Genomic DNA, 18,705 nt, shown 5'->3' with positions numbered 1-18,705 from the left:
AACCTCTTGTACAAAATGGTGCGCCAAAACGAATGAAGCCGTATCTTCCGGGCCGTTTTTTACGGCAATTAGGAAGAAATGGACGGAATCACCCCCCTCTCCGTAGTCTCCCATCCTGTATACGAATACTCCACCTGAAATCTGCACCACCTCAGATTCGTGGGGTGATGCCTTTAATATGCAATCACATACCCTTAAACAAAACCACGAAGGTATTTCTAATTGTATCTAAACCTAAGGGGCGGGTGTAGGGCAGTCGGTTAGAGGTTCGAATCCGCCCTAGTGCTCACCAAGCCTTTGATCCCTTCGGAGTCGATAAATTGGTGCCAGACTTGTCTGGGAGGATAAAAACAGTAACTTGACTCATCGGCTAGCCCCAGGAAGTCATTGTATAGGACAGTTACGTTCGTGAACCTCAAAAAATTCTGAATTAAAGTGAACGTGGTGGCGCGTCCCAAGCGGATTGATTAACGCCAGACACTTTATCCAATTTTATCTTTTATCTAAATCCAAGAAAATTCTCGCTACTTTGACGTGAAATGTGCCAATATCAACAATCAAGTTTGATAAAACTCCGTCTCAGAATAACTATTTAAATGACTAGGGGGTTTGAGTTCTCTTTCATGCGTCTCACAGCTCTTCTGCAGGACAAGCAGGTAAAGTTCTACGACATATTTATCATCTGAAACAACTTCTCAAAAATGATTAAAATTTCTTGTTGTAAAAATGCCTGGTAGTTTGCCGTTAGGTTGATGCAAAAGAAGTTCAGGTTTTCCCCACCTAAATTGTAAATTAATGTAACTCGGCTCTGAATAGACTTATTTATTCAAATTATCTGTGATTGCAATCAACAAATGTCAACGAGAAAATAGTTCGCTATTGCCAATATCATACACTTCTGGGATTCTGGAAGCTATGAACTCATCAGAGGCAGTTTCGACATCACCGTTATTTCCAGAGTTTTATTCTCGCCAAAAGTTCAACAGGTGGCAGCTCGCCGCCTGTTGAACACACTTGTCTAGCTTCTTCACCTTCCCATCTGGTTCATTTCTCATCGCAAGCCATCCAAGAAACAGATATTTATCCAAAAAACGATATCTTAAGACGGTAGGCTTCAGTCAATTTTAGTGGATTCCGAATAAGTTTCTTTTCCTTCCCGATTTGCTTCAAATGGCAAATAACTATAGATTGTTCAACGTTGAGGTTGAAAATGCCGCAATTTTGTGCTGATTTTTGGTTAGGAATTAATAGATTGAAAAGCTGCGGATTTTTTGTTGAAAGTTTTTGGTTACGAAAATTTCGTAACCGAAAACTGTACACTTGCTGACATTTCCTTGAGAAAATTGTGGTATCTAAAAATAAGAGTCAAATTATTTTAGAAAATGCGACTTAAATTTCATCCTATTCAAATTTTATGCACATATTTGGAAATTGCATAAAATACGTTCTCCAACAATGTATAATACTTTGTACAAAAGTTTCACTTTATTGCTATAAAATAATGTTGATGCTAGTGAAAAAAACGTGCATTTCTTTTGCATCAACCTAATAATCATTAGTCGTTAAAATACTTGTTGAGGTTTGGTGAAAACTACTTGAAACCTGAGCAGTTTCGTATGTAGCTATGCCCAAAGTGATATAGTGGGACTTGACCTTCCAATTGTAGTTGGACCCTGGTCTGCTGTCGTCGGACTGCACAGATGAGTGAGGATCGCACTCTGACCGCAACCGCGAACTCCTCCGCGCCACGACGATCAATCGCTTACGCTGTTGCACCAGAATTAAAGTCCTTTTGACCCGACTATAAAAACCACCACAAATCAACCGAATAAAATTAGAATTTGGCGCCAACGACATAGCCAAGTGCCAATAATGAACAGCAAAACGAAGCCCACGAAGTCTGTCAAATACGGCAAATAACAATAATGTATGGCGATGTACGAGAAACGCTTTGAACACAAAAGCTTCAGGAAAGCGACGAAGTCCCAAAAATGGATGTAAATGAAACGCTTTCGATCCAGTAAGAGACATCACCCCACGAATCTAGGGTGGTGCGGGTTTCAGGTTATTTTTGCCTACAGGGGGTCGTAGACCCCGTGTAGGCAAAAATGGGGAGGAGGGAGATCCCGTCCACATCTTTCTAATGGCCATGGAACGGCCCGGAAGATGCATCTTCGAGCGTTCCGGAGCGCTATTTTCTACAACGAGTTCTATTGGAGCACGCCAGCCTTGTGTACGCCCCGCATATTCCGGACCGTTTTTTGTGGCAATTCGGAAGAAATGAACGGAATCACCCTCTTCCCCATAATCTACGACCCCGTGGAAGGCATAACCCACCTGAAGTCCGCAGCACCCCAGATTCGTGGGGTGATGCCTTTAAACCTTCTGCGTCTATGGCTTCATTGTTGCATAATCAATTATGATTACTTCAAACCAGAGGAAAATCTGCGAGATATAAAAAAGAGAATTATTAATAGAATATAAATATAAATATAAATGCGGTACCAGCGGTAGCACCTGATGGATTAGCGCAATGTCTGCAATGTAATAGTAATGGTGATGGGACACGACTCTCTCTGTCATGGCCCATAATCCTCACTCCTCCTTTTTTCTTTTCCTCCTCCTCCAACGCTCCTGACTTAGTTCTCGGCAGCTGCCATTTCAATATGTTGGAAATTTCATGTGTTTTGAAGAGCCAAAATCGAAAATTTTCCGAAGAACACTAGGCGAATGTGGAATACGGTAGCTGACAGGAGCAAAATTCCAGAAAAATGGGTTTAAAAATCACATATATTCGGATGGCGGATCTAAGAAAGTCCCTACGTCCAAAATTTCTCCTTCTCGGACTATCTGGTTTTCTGAAAATTTAGTCGGACGAATCCAACGAAAGTGCAAAAAATTTTTAATCTTGTCCCATCAAAATTCCAAAGAGCCTAAGAGGTGGAAAACAGCAGCGATGGGGCTCCTTTTTAGGGTGAAACCTCTTCAATGAAAAGCTGCCTGAAATTTTTCATCTGGTCCTTTTCAGACAAAGTTATCTGCGATCCTCAAGACTTGACTTGTGTGCACAGAATCTGAGATTTTTTGGTAACTAAACTCAACCTTTGAACTGCTGAAAACTACAAATAATTAAATTCTCCATCTTTTAGAAGTGATTTCAAGTTGCTATCTGTTTAGGTATTGGAGATTTCATACTGTCCTACTCCTGAAAATAAATATAATATTTTGTTTTTATGTAATCACTTGGAATTGTTTACTGTTTTGTACTGCTGTTTTTATTGTTTATTGTATTGATTGTTTCATAATGTATGTGATTATATAATGCTACGTAATATTTGTCCTGGTTATCGTGTGATCCTCCATTCACTTGCCCACCACATCACACGTTTGATCCCGACTCTAGCTTTTCCTGCAGATCCTTTGCAGGTCAGATTTGTGGTATGCTGGCCTTAGGTTGCACAAAACCATGCTTGTATTGCCCTTTCTTCATAAGCAACTTTTCTCCTTAAAGGCATCACCCCACGAATCTGGGGTGGTGCGGGTTTCACGTGGGTTATGCCTATGCGGAGTAGTAGATTATGGAGAGAAGAGTGATTCCGTCTATTTCTTCCTAACTGCCGTAAAAAAACGGCCATTAAGATAATCGAACTTAATAATCGCTCCAATCGAACTGGTTGTAGAAAATAGCGCGCCGTTCCGGCGCGCTATTTTCTACAACCAGTTCGATTGGAGCGAGCTAGCCCTGTGTACGCGCCGCACCTTCCGTACCCTTTTTTACGGCAATTAGGAAGAAATGGACGGAATCACCCTCCTCTCCATAATCTACGACCCCGTATAGGAACACTCCACCTGAAATCCGCGCCATCCCAGATTTGTGGGGTGATGCCTTTAATTTCAATCCTCTGAAAACAAAGAGAGTGAAAAGTACATACCTGCCCGTATTTTCTTCACTCTAAACAGAGGAAAATTGAATGGTTTATGAAAATCCGCCTCAAGCCCAAAAAAAAGGATGATTCTCTGCATCTGGAAAAAATAGGTTTTTTTTTAAATAATTTGCATATATTGGAACCTATCATTAAATCATTAAAGTGAAGGGTACATGTTCACTCTAGAATTCCTCATTCGTTAGAATGACTGGCTTGTAAAAATAAGTAGCTCTCTCAGGAAGAGGAGAGGGAGCACACTTACGTATCCCGGTACAGTATCACCATGGTCTCTGCTGACTTTCTAATAGGAGAGTTTACTGGTGAGTGTGCTCCATCCCCTTCCTTTGATCTCCATTAAGAGGAATTTTCGCAACATGTTATATATCATCTGATAGAGCGTGAGCTGAGGGTTTTTACAGTATACAGCGTTCACCTGTTTTGAATGGTAGTAAAAGAAGCAAAAATTGGTAAATCTCGACATTTCGGTCCCCACATTCAGGAGCATTTTTCTACCTTAATCAGAGAGAAAAGACAAATTTCGTATAGTATTGCAGCAAATTTTCCTATATATCGCCATATACTTCCCCTTTCTCGTTCTTTCGCAACTCAATAAAAATATGTGATCTCAAGTCTGAAGAGAATCAACTTTTCACGCCCAACTTTGGACTTTAACTTATCGACGGAAACAAAAGAATATTGGATGTTCTGTGTACTGTTCAATTCGCTACGTTCTGGTGTGTTTCCAAGCACCCTTCACTGCCAGGCGGTATCTCCTTTGAATGCAGACACTATATGTTTAATTCAGCGAATTTTCTCAAGTAGTAACAAACACACTCTAACTGCACATTCTCATTCTGCTGATAGATGAGTCCTTTAAAGCACTGCTTCCTTACTCCGCATAATAACTTTTCCCTCTTTTTACTTCATGTTCTTTTAGAGGTGACTGGCAGGCACCTCAGGCGAGGAAACTCACAACTCAACAAGAAACTTCTTCATTACATATAATCTACATGATGCGACCGTAACCGCAAACAGTTCTTAGGAAAGCTATGGTACCATCAGCTGCCGCGACACAGTGGCAGGTGCGCTATCGCTGGGAAGTGATAGTATGAAGTTGCGTAAGCGCCTGCGCTCCAGAGCTCGACTTAACTGTTAAAATCGAGCGGAAATTTTCGCTAACACCACTCATCGCTGAAGTCCAACCGAAATTAGCGATGATCCTGCATCGATCCTGCCCGCTTCGAGCGCAGCGGTTAACGCAGCTCCACCTAGCTTCAGGTCGTTTTGACGCAACTATATAATGCTCATAATGCGGCGAAAAGAAAAAAACTGGGAGAGTACATATATCGTCAATTTTCGACAGTTTAACAGCACATTATTTTGAGTGCTATCCGTATTTCAAGAGATAACTTTTTTGAGGTGCTGCGCATAAAGGACTATATCCATCTAATTATTATAACCACCTTTCCCAGTTCGTCGATTCCGCTGTTGTAAACGAATAGTGGAATCAACATTGCTTAGTTGTGGTATGAATCACTTCTCCATCTATTAGCACATCATCTAGCAGCTCCGATCTCAAAGCTACACCCAACATGCATGTTATCGAACAAAGCCGACCGGAAAAGGAATCACTGGTGGAGCCAGTAGGATCATTTGGCAAGGAAGCAATAAAGGTGCACATTGTGTTATACTTATATCAACGGTAATGCTCAAGAATGTCAGCAAAATTCAGACAAATTGGTTAGCAAGGTAATAGTATGAACGAGCAACCACGGCGACGGCGACGTTCTCCATACTACACGCTCGGCGCAGAGCTCGGAGACGCGATGTCGTAGCTTGAGTCAACTGATAAATACTCAACGAGCGCTGTGGTATGACGTAAGACCCTGCGAGAGGCAGAAAGAAGAGCGATAAGTCAATGAAAGATAATGCAGCGAGAACTTACGAATAGAGCGACTTTCTTGTACTAATCAGGAAATCGTCCATGTAGGGTTTTCTGCAGAACAATATGGTGTTGGATGCAGATAATAGATAGAAATGAAGCAATAAACTGTTGTAGGAAGTAGAAAGGAGTTTAAAAATTATACAAAACAATAAGCGCTGATCAATGTCAATTTAAGTCTTTCATTCAAAGAATCCATGTCTTGTGAAGATGTAGACGAAGATTACCTGGTATAACTGCAAGTTTCGGACATCAGGTTATTGTATTGTACGTATAGTTGTCACAGTTGAAGATCGAACATGAACTCGTTTAAGAACATTGTGACGAACACATATTTATGCGCCGCGAGTTCATAAAGAACAGAAAAGAGGTGAAGTATTCGAAATTATGGGATGTGTGAAAATATATGCATGTTAGTGTTTTTTCTGCTACATGTATCTGTTATAATCCTTATATGTGGGGAGTTTCTGAAATGAGACCACACATATCGCTCTTATCACCCAAAAGAGTGAGTGCAGAATGGAACACCGCTAACAAGTATCCGTTCATGTTGAAGCACGAAACAAGAAGAAGCAAATCCATTCACAAGTTGCATCCGGGACGCTGCAAGCAAACGCTCCCGACTCTGATGTTGCGGAAGAAATTTCCCTTTGCATCTGCGGAGAAAACATCCACAAATAATTGTGCATGTGCCACCCGCAGCAACAGTGATCCCAATCAGAAGAATCGTCCGAGAAAGAGCTTCGTTAAGATCGCGATAACGAGTTGATGTAAAGAGCGAAGGAGTGTGAGAAGGTGTAGGAGGACAAGAATCCGCAAAAGCCCCATGCTTCACTTAAACAGTACAGCGGCAAAATGAAATATGTTCTCCAGTCCTCATCAGCTCCAGTAGATTTTCTGTCAGTGAGACAACTCAATTCCTTCACAAAGTGTTTATGGTCGACTATCATCGCTCACTTAGTCCAGCTGAGAGTCTACCTATTTGTTAACCGCTCTATCATGACGTAAGAATCGGAGACTTCCGTAGCACTGTCTATAGTGATAGCGAAATACGAATTAGGGAAAAAAGATACTTAGACAGCTGTTTCGTTTATTTTGGTCTAGGTAACGCCACAATGGTGAACGTTAAGCGAAAGCAAAAATAGCGTACAAATGACAAGTGAGAAGCATTTTCGTTTAACACTTTAGTAGAAAGTAGCTGGTGTCTCCGCTTTTTCGGTCGCATTGTGAGGAGACCACCATTGTAAGGAAACCTCTTTCTTCAACGTATTCTGAAGACTCTCTCGGATTCAAGTAGTAAGAGATTACCTGGTTGGAAACTGAAGTTTTGGACAGAGGTGGTGAAAGGGGACTTGAGAGTACGTAGCGTGGGTGTCCAGTTCATACGAGATATAAGGATTTGCAGGATATGGGATAGCGACGAATGAGTTGATGCTGTGCATGCTCTTCCTGGAGATCGAGAAGGTTGAGTAAAGCTGTGCTCAAAGATGACACGTCTCGGCGAAGAGGCGGGTGTTCTCGCTAAGCGATAGGATCAGCAGGCCGATTAAGTCAAGGGAGTCAAGTCACTGCCGTTGCTGATAACTAGAGCAGCATGTTTTCTGTTGTTTTATTACGTGCACATAATCTTACGCTCCAACAAATTTATTAATGTCGAGGCGGTAAACATAAAATGATGGAAATTGGTCAGCTTCCCATTGTTGTAGAAACAGAATAGATCATTTTTCAGCAGAGTCCGCAGAGGCTGCCACAATACTGCCTCTTCTGCTCTTGGGTGTAATAGACGCTCTTGCAAAATCCATTTCTTACCCAGTTCGCACAACTAAATTTTGGTTGTATAATTGGTCCTGCCTTGGATATTCTGGAGGATTAGAAATGTCTCTGAGAACACTCACTTTGGATCCGATCCACAAGGGGATGCTGAAAACCTTCATTTACGTAAATTGGTAACAAAGAAACAAAATGTAATGGAATCAAATCAACATTTAAGGGAAGTAGTTTGTGTTTATCTTAAGTAATATGCCCGAGTACAAATTCCTCACAAAACAACGCAGACCGACACAGCCGCTCTATTTTTGACCTCTTCCGGCAGACAGAGTTATACTTACCCACCGCTGCGAGAACTCAAATTAACAGACAGGTAGAACAAACAGACAGAGTGTTCGAGTTCTTACTGCTAATTGAAATCTGCCTTTAGAAGACAGTATCATAATGCTAACCTGTAGTCGCACTTGTATCAGAGCAGTAACCGCAAGTCCTCTTACAATTTTCCTGCAAATGAGTAATAATCGATACTAGTCTATATAAGAGCGTAACTCGCTTAAGATATATGTCAAAGGCAGTATTTAGCTGACATAAAAACAAAATATTACCTTTACAAAATTTTGCATGTACATATTTCTACAGATTGATATGTCCACAGCGCAATTTGGTGCTTTATCAGTGCAATCACCTAAATTTCATTGTTACGATGTGTTCAACTGCTGCAGCTCAAGTATCAAGTCGTTCGCGCTCACCTCTATTGCAGAACCCACACACATTTGGACAATCTTCTTCAATGATATTCCTCCAGGCGTTGTCGGTGCACATTTCTCGAGTGATCACCGAACAACTGATGCGAGGGACTGCAGAGATTGGATGAGTGAATGTGAAATCACTTCTGCAGAAGTTCGTTCTGTTCTGCTTTTAAAAAAGGTTTTACGTGGACTCATCGTACTAGAGTGCCAAAACACTGTAAGATCGATCGAACATGCAAGATTAACTACCAGCTACTCGCATCGCCTACTGCTGCCGCTCATAGTTGGTTGCTATGCTGCGGGGTTCTCTTACATGAGATTTCGAACTGATCTATAATATCTGTAAATGTGATGTTCAAACAATGACAGTAATGCTGATTGAAGCGTTTACACTCCACGCAAGTTGGAAGATATTTATCTTCGTTTTAACATAAAAGTAAAGTCACTGGCGTATCAATCCACTTGGGATCCGTTGCCAATGCGTTTTACTGGAATTCGTAATCGTTGGGGTTTTTAAAACGCGTATTGCAATGACCTATGCAATGACTTGCGGGAGCCAGCCGATGATGAAATCAGTGTTTTTATCCTCCCAGACTAGTCTGATACCAATTCATCCACCCGGGGGATGAAAAGCTTGGTTTGCACTAGGTTCCGAACCCTCGACCGTGTGGCTGCAACGACTACGCACACCGGCCTCGTCTTAACATAGTGATTCGTAATGGAACATAAAGAAACACAGACATTTAGCTAGTACGTCTCATACAGAAAGCAACAATTTCATTTTTGGGGAGTGACAATTTTTTCGATCAGACAGACAATACAATAGTTTACCGAAATGAAAGAACGAGAAGGTAGTTGTAGACAATCAAATCTCTCGAGCAAAGGAAATCATAGGAAGAAAAATAAAGTGGAAGTACCTAGGTATATTTTTAGAAGGGGAAGAAAAAAATAGGAGAACCCACATTGTTTGTTCTGACAGTTGTACTCAGGAGTGAGGCAGCAGTAACCACACCAACGTGGACATGTACTTACGGCCGCCTGCACATACGTTTCATCCCTATTTTGTCCATTCTAAAAAAAGAAGCAAGCATTTGCCATACTGTTGGAAACAAATTTCAAAAACCGCTTCCACAACTATCTGAAAATCTCAAACTGAGAAAAATATGCTCACTTCCGTGTAAGGTATAGCTCGAAGTTGACTGCAAGTGATTTCATATATAAACGATTATCATAATTTTTGTGTCGAGGAACTGCACTTAGTGAAGAAACAACGCTGTTTTTCTCAGTTAAAAAAGGTTTGGCCGACATAAAACGAAATGACTTCACAATAAACACGAAACATTCTGAAAACATCGATGGAATATTTGGGTGTTGCTTGTACCTTAAAACACTTCGCCTCCCGGTCATTATTGTTGGTATTGGCCTCTGCTGCGTTTCCGCCATATAAGTTCTTACACACCGAATCAGGGAGTACATTTGGGCAAATGACCGCAGAATCGGAAAACTGAAATCAATTCATCAAGGAATACCTGCCTCTTTAACTCCTGATTTTTAACCTTTTCGATGATAATTAATTATGAGTGGAAGAAATCAACAAATTTATCTCAATGTATTGTTTTTTACCTACATAAGGTGCAACAGCTGCACCTTATGTAGGTAAAAAACAATACATTGAGATAGGTGAAATTTTAGAGCAAAGTGAAAACTAATAAATTGGAGCGATAGTTTTGTCTATATAGAATTCCACATCGACAATAAACTTTTAAAAAATAGGAATAAGTCAATAGTATTTCCACGAAAAAAAAAGTCCAGAAAAACCTATTCGCTTTATAATTGAATTTCTGTAATCTTTTCGTCAAAATAGCATGTGATGAAATCGAATAAAGTTTGAGAGCATTTCCAAGCACTCAGTATTGTCACTTCACGTCAGGTTTGTCCTCAACATGTTTCTGCAGCGCACATAAAAACAATCGCAAAAACTGTATCAAAGATAGAAATTTCCCAAAAATGGAATTAAATATGTTCATTTTCAACATCACGAAAGTACTTTAAAATTCTGAAAATACATAACGGTGAATATTTTTAGTTTTCTATATTTTACAAAAGACACATTTCACGGATAACAAATCTTGCTAAAAAAAAATTCTTACACTGGATTCTTCCTCCATTTCTGCAGACAAACTTGAAAGTACAACTAGTATAGAAAAAGCTTGAGTGGTTTAATCTGTTTTCTAGAGAAATTGAATCTAATACATTACATTGCATTACATTACATTACATTACATTAATCATTACAGGAAAAACTGACACTAATGTGGGTAAGAATGGACCTATGGAAGTAGTTGATAGAAGAAGTAAACGGTAGTTACTGTTCATGTCTTCTGCAGATTGAAGTTCATTCTTCGATTCTCTTGAGTTTAGTCGACCATACAGTATTGAACGAATAAGTGAACGTCTTCAGTTCAATTCAAAATCGTTCGAAGTTTACTAACGCGGATCAAGCTTAAACGGACTGCGGAGGCCAGCCAATGTATCAACTCGGTGTTTTATCTTAGCAGACAAAGGCACAAGTCTGATATCAATTTATTGGCCCCGGAGGGAAAGACTTGTTGAAAAGTACCACAAATTAATTGGAAGGTTTTTGAGCAGTTTGGTAAGATTAAAACAGGCATAAACTAAATAAGCCAGATTTCATTCAGATTTTCATGGAGAATGTTCTTCAACATTTCAGTTGTGCAATGCAACCTGCTTGAAGCAACCGAACTTTTTTTGTTTTTTGCTTATATCTGCTCAAAACAATTAAATGGAAGCGGCAGTGGAAATCTTCAGCTGCGATCTGTGGTTTCACATTAATTCTGAAAGCTGGTATTGCGATTCCGCGAACTGCGGGCTTTGAGTTGACAACCACTTGCGATGACATACTCTTAGAGAGGACGTTCGCCACTCTCACGGAGCTGTGTTTTGTGATCTCCCCAATTAAGGGCATCACCCCACGAATCTGAGGTGGTGCAGATTTCAGGTGGAGTATTCGTATACGGGATGGGAGACTATGGAGAGGGGGGTGATTCCGTCCATTTCTTCCTGATTGCCGTAAAAAAACCGCCCGAGATGCGGCGCCGAACAAGGCTGGCGCGCTCCAGTCGAACTCCCTCTCAGGAAATAGTGCGCCAGAACGCCTGAATCCGTGTCTTCCGGGCCGTTTTTTACGGCAATTAGGAAGAAATGGACGGAATCACCCCCCTCTCCATAGTCTCCCATCCCGTATACGAATACTCCACCTGAAATCCGTACTCCCTCAGATTAGTGGAGTGATGCCTTTAAGCCACCATCCACCAGCTCAGCAAAATGGTTTCGAGGAACTCAACATTGCATTGGAATCCACTCATAGGTCACTTTATAGGAAAGAAGAACCTTTGCATTTGCTCCTTCACCATATGTGCAATTTAGATCGGTTATAGCCGCCATGGTTCCCCATATGAGTTCAGCGTAAAGAAATATTGTCAGCATCTTGAGGATAATCTGAAAACTCTTAGTATTTAAAACCAAAAATAAAATTGAAAATAATTTTTCTATGTTCTGCACTGTTATATACCTCCTCGCAAAGTTTGAATAAATCAGCTCAGGCATTTTTGTCAGCTGAACATACTCCTTTTTTTCATCGATGCACAATTGCGTTATAACGGCAAATGATTTTTTTTTTTTTTGAAGACTGATCATTATTTGCTTCATGGATTGAAGGTTTGGCAGTTTTACACATTCTCTCCAAAGAAAAGTGCAGGAGTACTTTTAATCTACAAAAAGCACACGCTCAACGACTCGAGCGAAAAAGAAGGTTTTAACTAGGAGGCGTTAAACGTATAATGTAACTGGCACGTCAAAGAGAAGAATATTACAAATGAAAGAGCTTTGGCTTCCACTTTCAAACGAAGTGAATTAAAAAACTAACCAAATCACCGTAATCACCTTGACACTCGTTGTTCGTGGATTTGCTCAAGCCGGGGTCAGCAACACCTCTATTTGCGAAAGATCCCGTGCGAGAGCTCCCCAGTGTTTTCCCCTTTTCCGTGGGATACGAAGAACATCAATTTTTCTTCGGACGACTCGTGAAGAACTCTGTCCATCGGGTCGGCGGTTTTCCCTCGGTGCATTTTATATCGGTGGAATCCAAACGCTCATGGGTGAGGTCCCACGATCTCACGGATCGGAACTTCGAAGCCTGGCTAACGTTTGTGTAAAACAGAATACTCCTAGCACTCACTCTTTCGACTAAGCGTTCACTGTCACTAACCGCATTTTCTTCCTTTTTGCGAGGTGCCTAGGTTTCTGAACCATTGGTCGAAGCAGAAAGTACGGCGGTGTTAAAGAGCAGAGACCGGTGTCCAAGGTCTTCATCACCGCATCTCCGATGCTCTCATATTAAATAAACACTAACTAAATACTTGTACTAAATGACTAAATATTTATCAGCAAACAAACTGAAGTAAGAAATAAAGTTTTTCCAAACAGCTGTGAAATTAGCGTAACTTCCTATTTTCAATCGACCTCAAATGAAATTTGCAAGCAGTCTTCGAATCAAGTATTCAGAAATTATAAAAGCACGATTCCTAAACACTTAATAAAATTCATGAAAATTTCCTGTTATTATCTCTATCATTAGGCTTTTTTTGATAAGAAAGCCACTCTTGATGATAGGACACTCTTCGTAGTCCCTGCTTTTGCGTCGAATGAGCGGAGATGACGCTAATTAAGTTTTTTTGCAGGGTTGTTTGTTTGTGGGCAAGTGATTAACCATAGATGTTAGAGGTGCGTAAAAAAATCTGGAAAGTTGAGTGAATAGATCATAAGAAGAGTGCGGTTTAACCGGTGTTAATTGTTACTAGAGTTGTTTTGAGGACGAAAAAATTGCCCTGCATTCTATCCCACATCCTCTGACGAAAATAGAGATTCTGGTACCAAACATTTTCATCACTCTGCAGAGAATTTTCACCTTTTCCATTCCAGACGGAAGGAAAGAGCTGCGTAATGTGTACAACTTTTCCTTTTACAATCACTCTACGCCTGATTGTAAATGAAGAACTGCGTATAAAAAAGAAAACAACAGGTGAGAAAAACATTGAGCTGCTTCAACAATAAGTGGTTTATTCAGGTGTCGAGAGCTTCAGCTCCCAAAAAATAACCTGTTGGGATTTCGCAACAGACCGTTATTGTAGAAATTAGCTGCATGAATTTTCATTGATCAATTCAATTAGTGATCAATTAGTCACCGCAATTATAAGTTGTTATTGTCTGCGTGTTGGTTCGATATTAACCATATCGCCTATTTGTGTAGCAGTTTCGTTATGAATGCCCAATAACAGTTGCAAAGAGTTCAACGACTTGGCACTACATCAGTCGGCTGCTCTATTCTCTCTCTATGCTAGCTCTCCTATTTCCTCATACTCCGTAGCCTCAACAACAACTAACGGTAGTTAGTGTGGTAGCTACCAACATCAACAGATTATCTAGATTATCGCTAATAATAGGACCCGTATGCATGCGCATCCTGTTATGATGAGAATGAAAGTTGGAGGTTTCCAGGGTCAAGAATTTCAAACAAGATTTCTCCAGAGTAAATCGAGTTTGGAACATGATTTGTGAGTAATAGAACGAAATAGCAAAACATAAATTACATTTCTCGGGTATGGATGTTTTAGAAGGGGCCCACCACTTTACTCGATGCATTTCTCTACATTAAAACAGTGATGAAATGAAGGCGCGTGAAATGGATCTTGCTAGCCTTGAGTGGTGTGAAGTGTTGCTTATCGTTCCGTTCGTGTTCCAGCAGTACGATCAATTTGCCTTACTCTGATTCAGCTGAGTTTTGAACTTGCAAGAGGTGTTTTCCGTTTTTGCTGCAATGCTTGCAAACATATTCAGGAATCTTTTTACTGCTTGGAAGAAAACAACACCAAAAAGTTTCCAGAAGCATTTGTTCAACCATGAGTCGCAGTAAATTCAAAATTCGAGAATACTGTACAAATGGCATGACGCTATCAATGTTTGTGTTAGCAAAATAAAGAAATTTCTACAACATACACGTAACACCCGCTCCAGCTGAAATAGTTTGTGATATGCAAATCCCTAGTCTTCTCTGCTTTGTTTGTTTGCTTTGGTGTCGTTCTACTAATTCAATTCACCGAACTGTAGAAATTTTCATGTCCACGATAAACAGATAGTATCGTCTTTCCATCGGTCCAGCGAAACCAGCATGGACTCGAGTCCACGGCGAGTATGGTTTCGGCCATGACTGTAATTCTAGTTGTAGACTCTAGTTCGGCTTTAATCGGATCCTTTCCCACGGATGCACGTCTTGGGCAGGTCTTGACAAGTTTTTCGATTTCGGAATCCATCGTGGGCCAATTGACAAAGCTTCTTGCAAGCATTTTTGTTTTCCTTGTTTGGCCTGGATGAGCTTTTTGTAGTGCTGAAAGAACTCGATTTAGAGACTGCAAATTCGTGATGAAAAGATGCTACGACTGCAGACGCTCTGGACAGAGCGAGGATTCCGCAAAAATTTCTCGGAGAAGAAGAAGCGGAATTTGAAACAGAAGCGGAAATCTTACAACAGCGTTACCATTGCTTCGACTCATGCTGACGTTGCTGTACATCGCATCTACCGTAGAGTACAGATTGATGGAAAGAAAGTACGCATACTTGATACTGGAGCAGACGTAAAATTGTCTGAGCACTGCAGACTGCACCGCCACAGGTCGACCAAAGCTGCAATCATCCCTTCTGACACTGAAGTCTGCCAACAAAGAACCTATCAACGTTCGGGGATGCTGCGAATGCAACTTCATCATTTATGGTTATCGGGGATATGGTATTTGTCATGTAGCTGACACGCCGTCGCTGTTGGGCTTAGATTGGATCGCCGAACACGACCCACTGTTTCGTCGCTTGACAGGAGGCTCCATCTGCAATATCTCTTCAAGGACGCTTAGCACATTGAATTCTTCTCTCGCAACGCACCTGAGGAAGACGGTTTGAGCAGTCTTTGCTCCTGGACTGGGATGTTGTACCAAGTCAAAGGCTAAACTCGCTCCGAAACCTCAGTCGAAGCCTGCTTTTCTGAAGGCTATCGGTCGAAGAGTGCGGCATACTGACGAATGTTGATAAAGTGCTGAACTTCGACGGTAAGCCTTTAGCGTGGCTTGAGGGTTGTCCTCCATCTTACAAAGGGCATGAGCACGAACACCAGCATCCTGCGGGGTGACAAATCCACATATCCATACGAGGTATTTCATCTGCTCAAGTGTGACGCCGTTGAACTTGGCCATGGCATGGTGCTGATTGAGCAATCAGGTGTAGTCGCAGAAACTTCCTTCCTTTTTTCCCAACCTACTCCTTCAGAGCAAGAACCGTGTCCGTTAAGGAAGCATCGCATGCTATTTTAGGAAGAATGTGGTTTGTGAAACGGGCATATGTGACGGCGTCGAATTTGGAGACGATTAGTCGAGCTTTCGCTGCATCGTCTAAGGTAGCACCGTCCCTTGAGATGACGTCCTTGTAGCGGTTGTATCAGACCTCGAATGTAAAATCATTGTCTGGATCTTACACGAACTCAGGAAAGCGTGTCGATAGAGAACGACGTGACGAATTCGACCGTGGCGACCGGTGGTGTTGGAACGGCTGTTTGCGAAGAAGAGGCCATCTTTTCCATACGCTTCATCAACTCGGTGAACATTTGCTGCTGCGCCTTGGTTTGGTTTTCAAAGATGGTACGCCGAATTTCAGCTTCCATCTTGGAGTTGCTATTCAGTGCACGGCGCCACCGCAGTAACAACAGATCCCGGGCTCACTGCCCAGCCCGAGTGAGTGTCCACTCAGCAATTCGGCCAAGCAAAAAAGGGCAGGGCTGCTTTGGAACTTGACTATCGGTCCGACCGAGCTTGGAGGACCACCTAGAGTCATTGTATCAGAAACCGATTTCACCAGCAATTTGACTGGGCCTGGAGTTGGGGCTGGAGCTCGATCAGTAGTTCGACCGGGCCGGAAGCCGAGGCTGGAGCTCTTGAGCAAAAATCGTCGTCCTCAGCCGTCCGCGTTGTACTCCGCTGATCGCCAGTTGTTGTGGTTGTCGTTACAGCCGAAAACCTTCATTGAAGTCGAAGAAATCGGGGAGTAGAAGAGAAGAAAACGGAACATGTCGACATAGAAACAGCAGGGTGGTCATACAAGAATGCGACGTATCCAATACAGGTTTGGCTCTACGAAATAACACGGTGGAATTCCCATCCTACAACTGTTGACCATACTTTTCGTAGAGCAAATAAAAGATGGACTTAAGTGCGTAGTGAATTTAAGCAAATCGTATTATTAGCGGATGCTACGGTTTCACTGAAAGGTATTACTCCGTCAGTCTCTTTTCCGTTAGTGCCGCTACGAGTTTTTTTTTTTTAACAAAACCTCTGCTAACCTGTAATCGTTTTCCGGTAATCGTTCAAGATAGTGAAAACGAACGACATATATTTGAAATTACTCTCCGTTATCTTCCGCCGGATGTCCTGTTACTGGTGACACGCAGCTGTCGCCGCTCAGTGTGCTAACGAATGGGTACTGCCGTTTATTACCACCAGCGAAGATAGAGAATTGATTCACACAAACAATATCAGGGAGTCATGAGTCACAGAGCCGTGCAAATGGCAAGAGCTCATTCGTTATTGGCAATCCTAATATTCATTGAAAGGTTCCTTTCAAAAAAGCCTAAACGCCTCTAACGCTTTCCTTGGTGACATTTCTGTTTCGTGACTCGGTATTACGCGTTTTACATCATAAGTGTTTCTGTTGTGGGTTATCTGTGCCTTTCAAATGGTGTTATGTGCTTCCACGCCATATGTTCCTCAATCCTCAACTCAAGATTCCTATAGGTTTCTTCTTTATAAGTTGCATTACGTGTCAATTGATAACCAATAGCACTTTTTCACAGACGCACTATGTTTTCCTAACAAGCTGGCTTTTCATGTTCATTAGGGACATTTACCAAGATGTCATCTTGCAATTACGTATGAATAATACTGCGTTGAACAGCACCACTGACACCTTCACAAGTAAGGGGAATTGATAGTATCCTCCATGTAATGTGACCTTACTTTTTACCAATGTGAAAAAGAGTAGAACACTACAAGCTCTACATATGATAGCTCTACAGGTGATACATTTACGTATTACCCAAATGGGAACATACTCCATTGTAAGGCTCACATAATAACACTTAACAAGGAAAGACTGAACTGCAATATTTTCAGTTGATCTGGAAATTATTTCGCAGAATTGAGAGAGCTAACAATGGACAAACGATTACCACCGGTTGCGGGCGATCTGGTACATGAGCAGAGTTGAAGAACCTGAGTTGTCGCGTCAAGAAACTGCAAGAAAAACGTTGCAGTGATTTGATAGGACTCTATTCATACAAAGAACTATTCAATGAAAAATAAAAAATAAATAAAATAAATAATAACAATAATAAAATACTGAATCCTTGTCGATAGCAAATGAGTGTTTGCCACCTGTACCGCATTGTGACCTACAACTATATGATAATGTGTTCGTGGAAATCATAGATTTCCCCGCTGGCGTACATCTTACACAACAATACTCATTCGTTGGTACACTAAGCAGTGGCAACGGCATGCTATCGGCGGGCACATATCCGGTGGAACACTACGCAAAACTAGTTTCAATTTCAATGTATATGGCTTCCGTTTTTACTACCTCGAACGGTTATTGAAAATGTGACCAAGGCACTTGACGAGACAAACGTTAGATTGTCCACACATTCTCTATTTAAGGCTTTGAAAATCGCGAAAAAGCCGAAACGACAAGTTGATAAAGGTTTCTTCTAAAAGCATCACCTTCATCTTGATCACCTTGGCTCCCGTTGATCTTCGAACTGGTCGAGCGGGCGCCAGTAATTCTTCCATTTGTCCCGATCGTGTGCCAGAGTAGCCCAGTGGTTCCTCCTTTCGCGTGGGACATGAAGAGCATCATATTTTTCTTTGAAGGACTTCGTGAAGAAATCTGACCATTGGGTCGGCGGTCTTCCTGTAGTGCGCTTCATATCGCGGGGAACCCAGTCGCTTACGGCTCTGGTCCAACGGTTGTCATTAAAGCGCATCACGTGTCCGGCGCACCTCATTTTACTTTCATTGGGAAACGCGACGGCGTCTCTAATCTTTGATCACCGACGTAGGAGAGAACTTCGAATTCCGACCCTTATTTGCGGAAGTGGGATACTCTAGTATCATTCTCTCAACTGCGCGTTCAATGACGCTCACCGCGC

The 18,705-nt window shown here is 41.6% G+C and overlaps 5 protein-coding genes across 5 annotated transcripts; 2 read left to right on the top strand and 3 right to left on the bottom strand.

The window, feature by feature from the left end:
• Positions 1-14,551: 14,551 nt before the first annotated feature.
• Positions 14,552-15,703, bottom strand: RB195_002971 (uncharacterized protein; the record flags this gene model as incomplete). The annotated part of the gene is made up of 4 exons (XM_064200449.1): positions 14,552-14,847; positions 15,313-15,340; positions 15,396-15,426; positions 15,531-15,703. 4 exons carry the CDS (start codon positions 15,701-15,703, stop codon positions 14,552-14,554), a joined length of 528 nt encoding a protein of 175 aa, XP_064056330.1.
• Positions 14,891-15,265, top strand: RB195_002972 (uncharacterized protein; the record flags this gene model as incomplete). Its single annotated transcript, XM_064200450.1, has 1 exon — positions 14,891-15,265. One exon carries the CDS (start codon positions 14,891-14,893, stop codon positions 15,263-15,265), a length of 375 nt encoding a protein of 124 aa, XP_064056331.1.
• On the top strand, positions 15,608-16,551 carry RB195_002969 (uncharacterized protein; the record flags this gene model as incomplete). The annotated part of the gene is made up of 4 exons (XM_064200447.1): positions 15,608-15,728; positions 15,821-15,903; positions 15,992-16,144; positions 16,213-16,551. The coding sequence occupies 4 exons, from the start codon at positions 15,608-15,610 to the stop codon at positions 16,549-16,551; spliced, it is 696 nt and encodes a 231-aa protein (XP_064056328.1).
• RB195_002970 (uncharacterized protein) lies at positions 15,765-16,167 on the bottom strand (the record flags this gene model as incomplete). Its single annotated transcript, XM_064200448.1, has 2 exons — positions 15,765-15,929; positions 16,030-16,167. The coding sequence occupies 2 exons, from the start codon at positions 16,165-16,167 to the stop codon at positions 15,765-15,767; spliced, it is 303 nt and encodes a 100-aa protein (XP_064056329.1).
• A 1,737-nt stretch (positions 16,552-18,288) lies between the features above and the next one.
• On the bottom strand, positions 18,289-18,540 carry RB195_002968 (uncharacterized protein; the record flags this gene model as incomplete). Its single annotated transcript, XM_064200446.1, has 1 exon — positions 18,289-18,540. The coding sequence occupies one exon, from the start codon at positions 18,538-18,540 to the stop codon at positions 18,289-18,291; it is 252 nt and encodes an 83-aa protein (XP_064056327.1).
• Positions 18,541-18,705: the final 165 nt, after the last annotated feature.

The sequence above is a fragment of the Necator americanus genome, chromosome IV (assembly GCF_031761385.1).
Source record: "Necator americanus strain Aroian chromosome IV, whole genome shotgun sequence".
NCBI lineage: Eukaryota > Metazoa > Nematoda > Chromadorea > Rhabditida > Ancylostomatidae > Necator > Necator americanus.
This window is presented reverse-complemented; position numbering and strand designations above follow the sequence as displayed.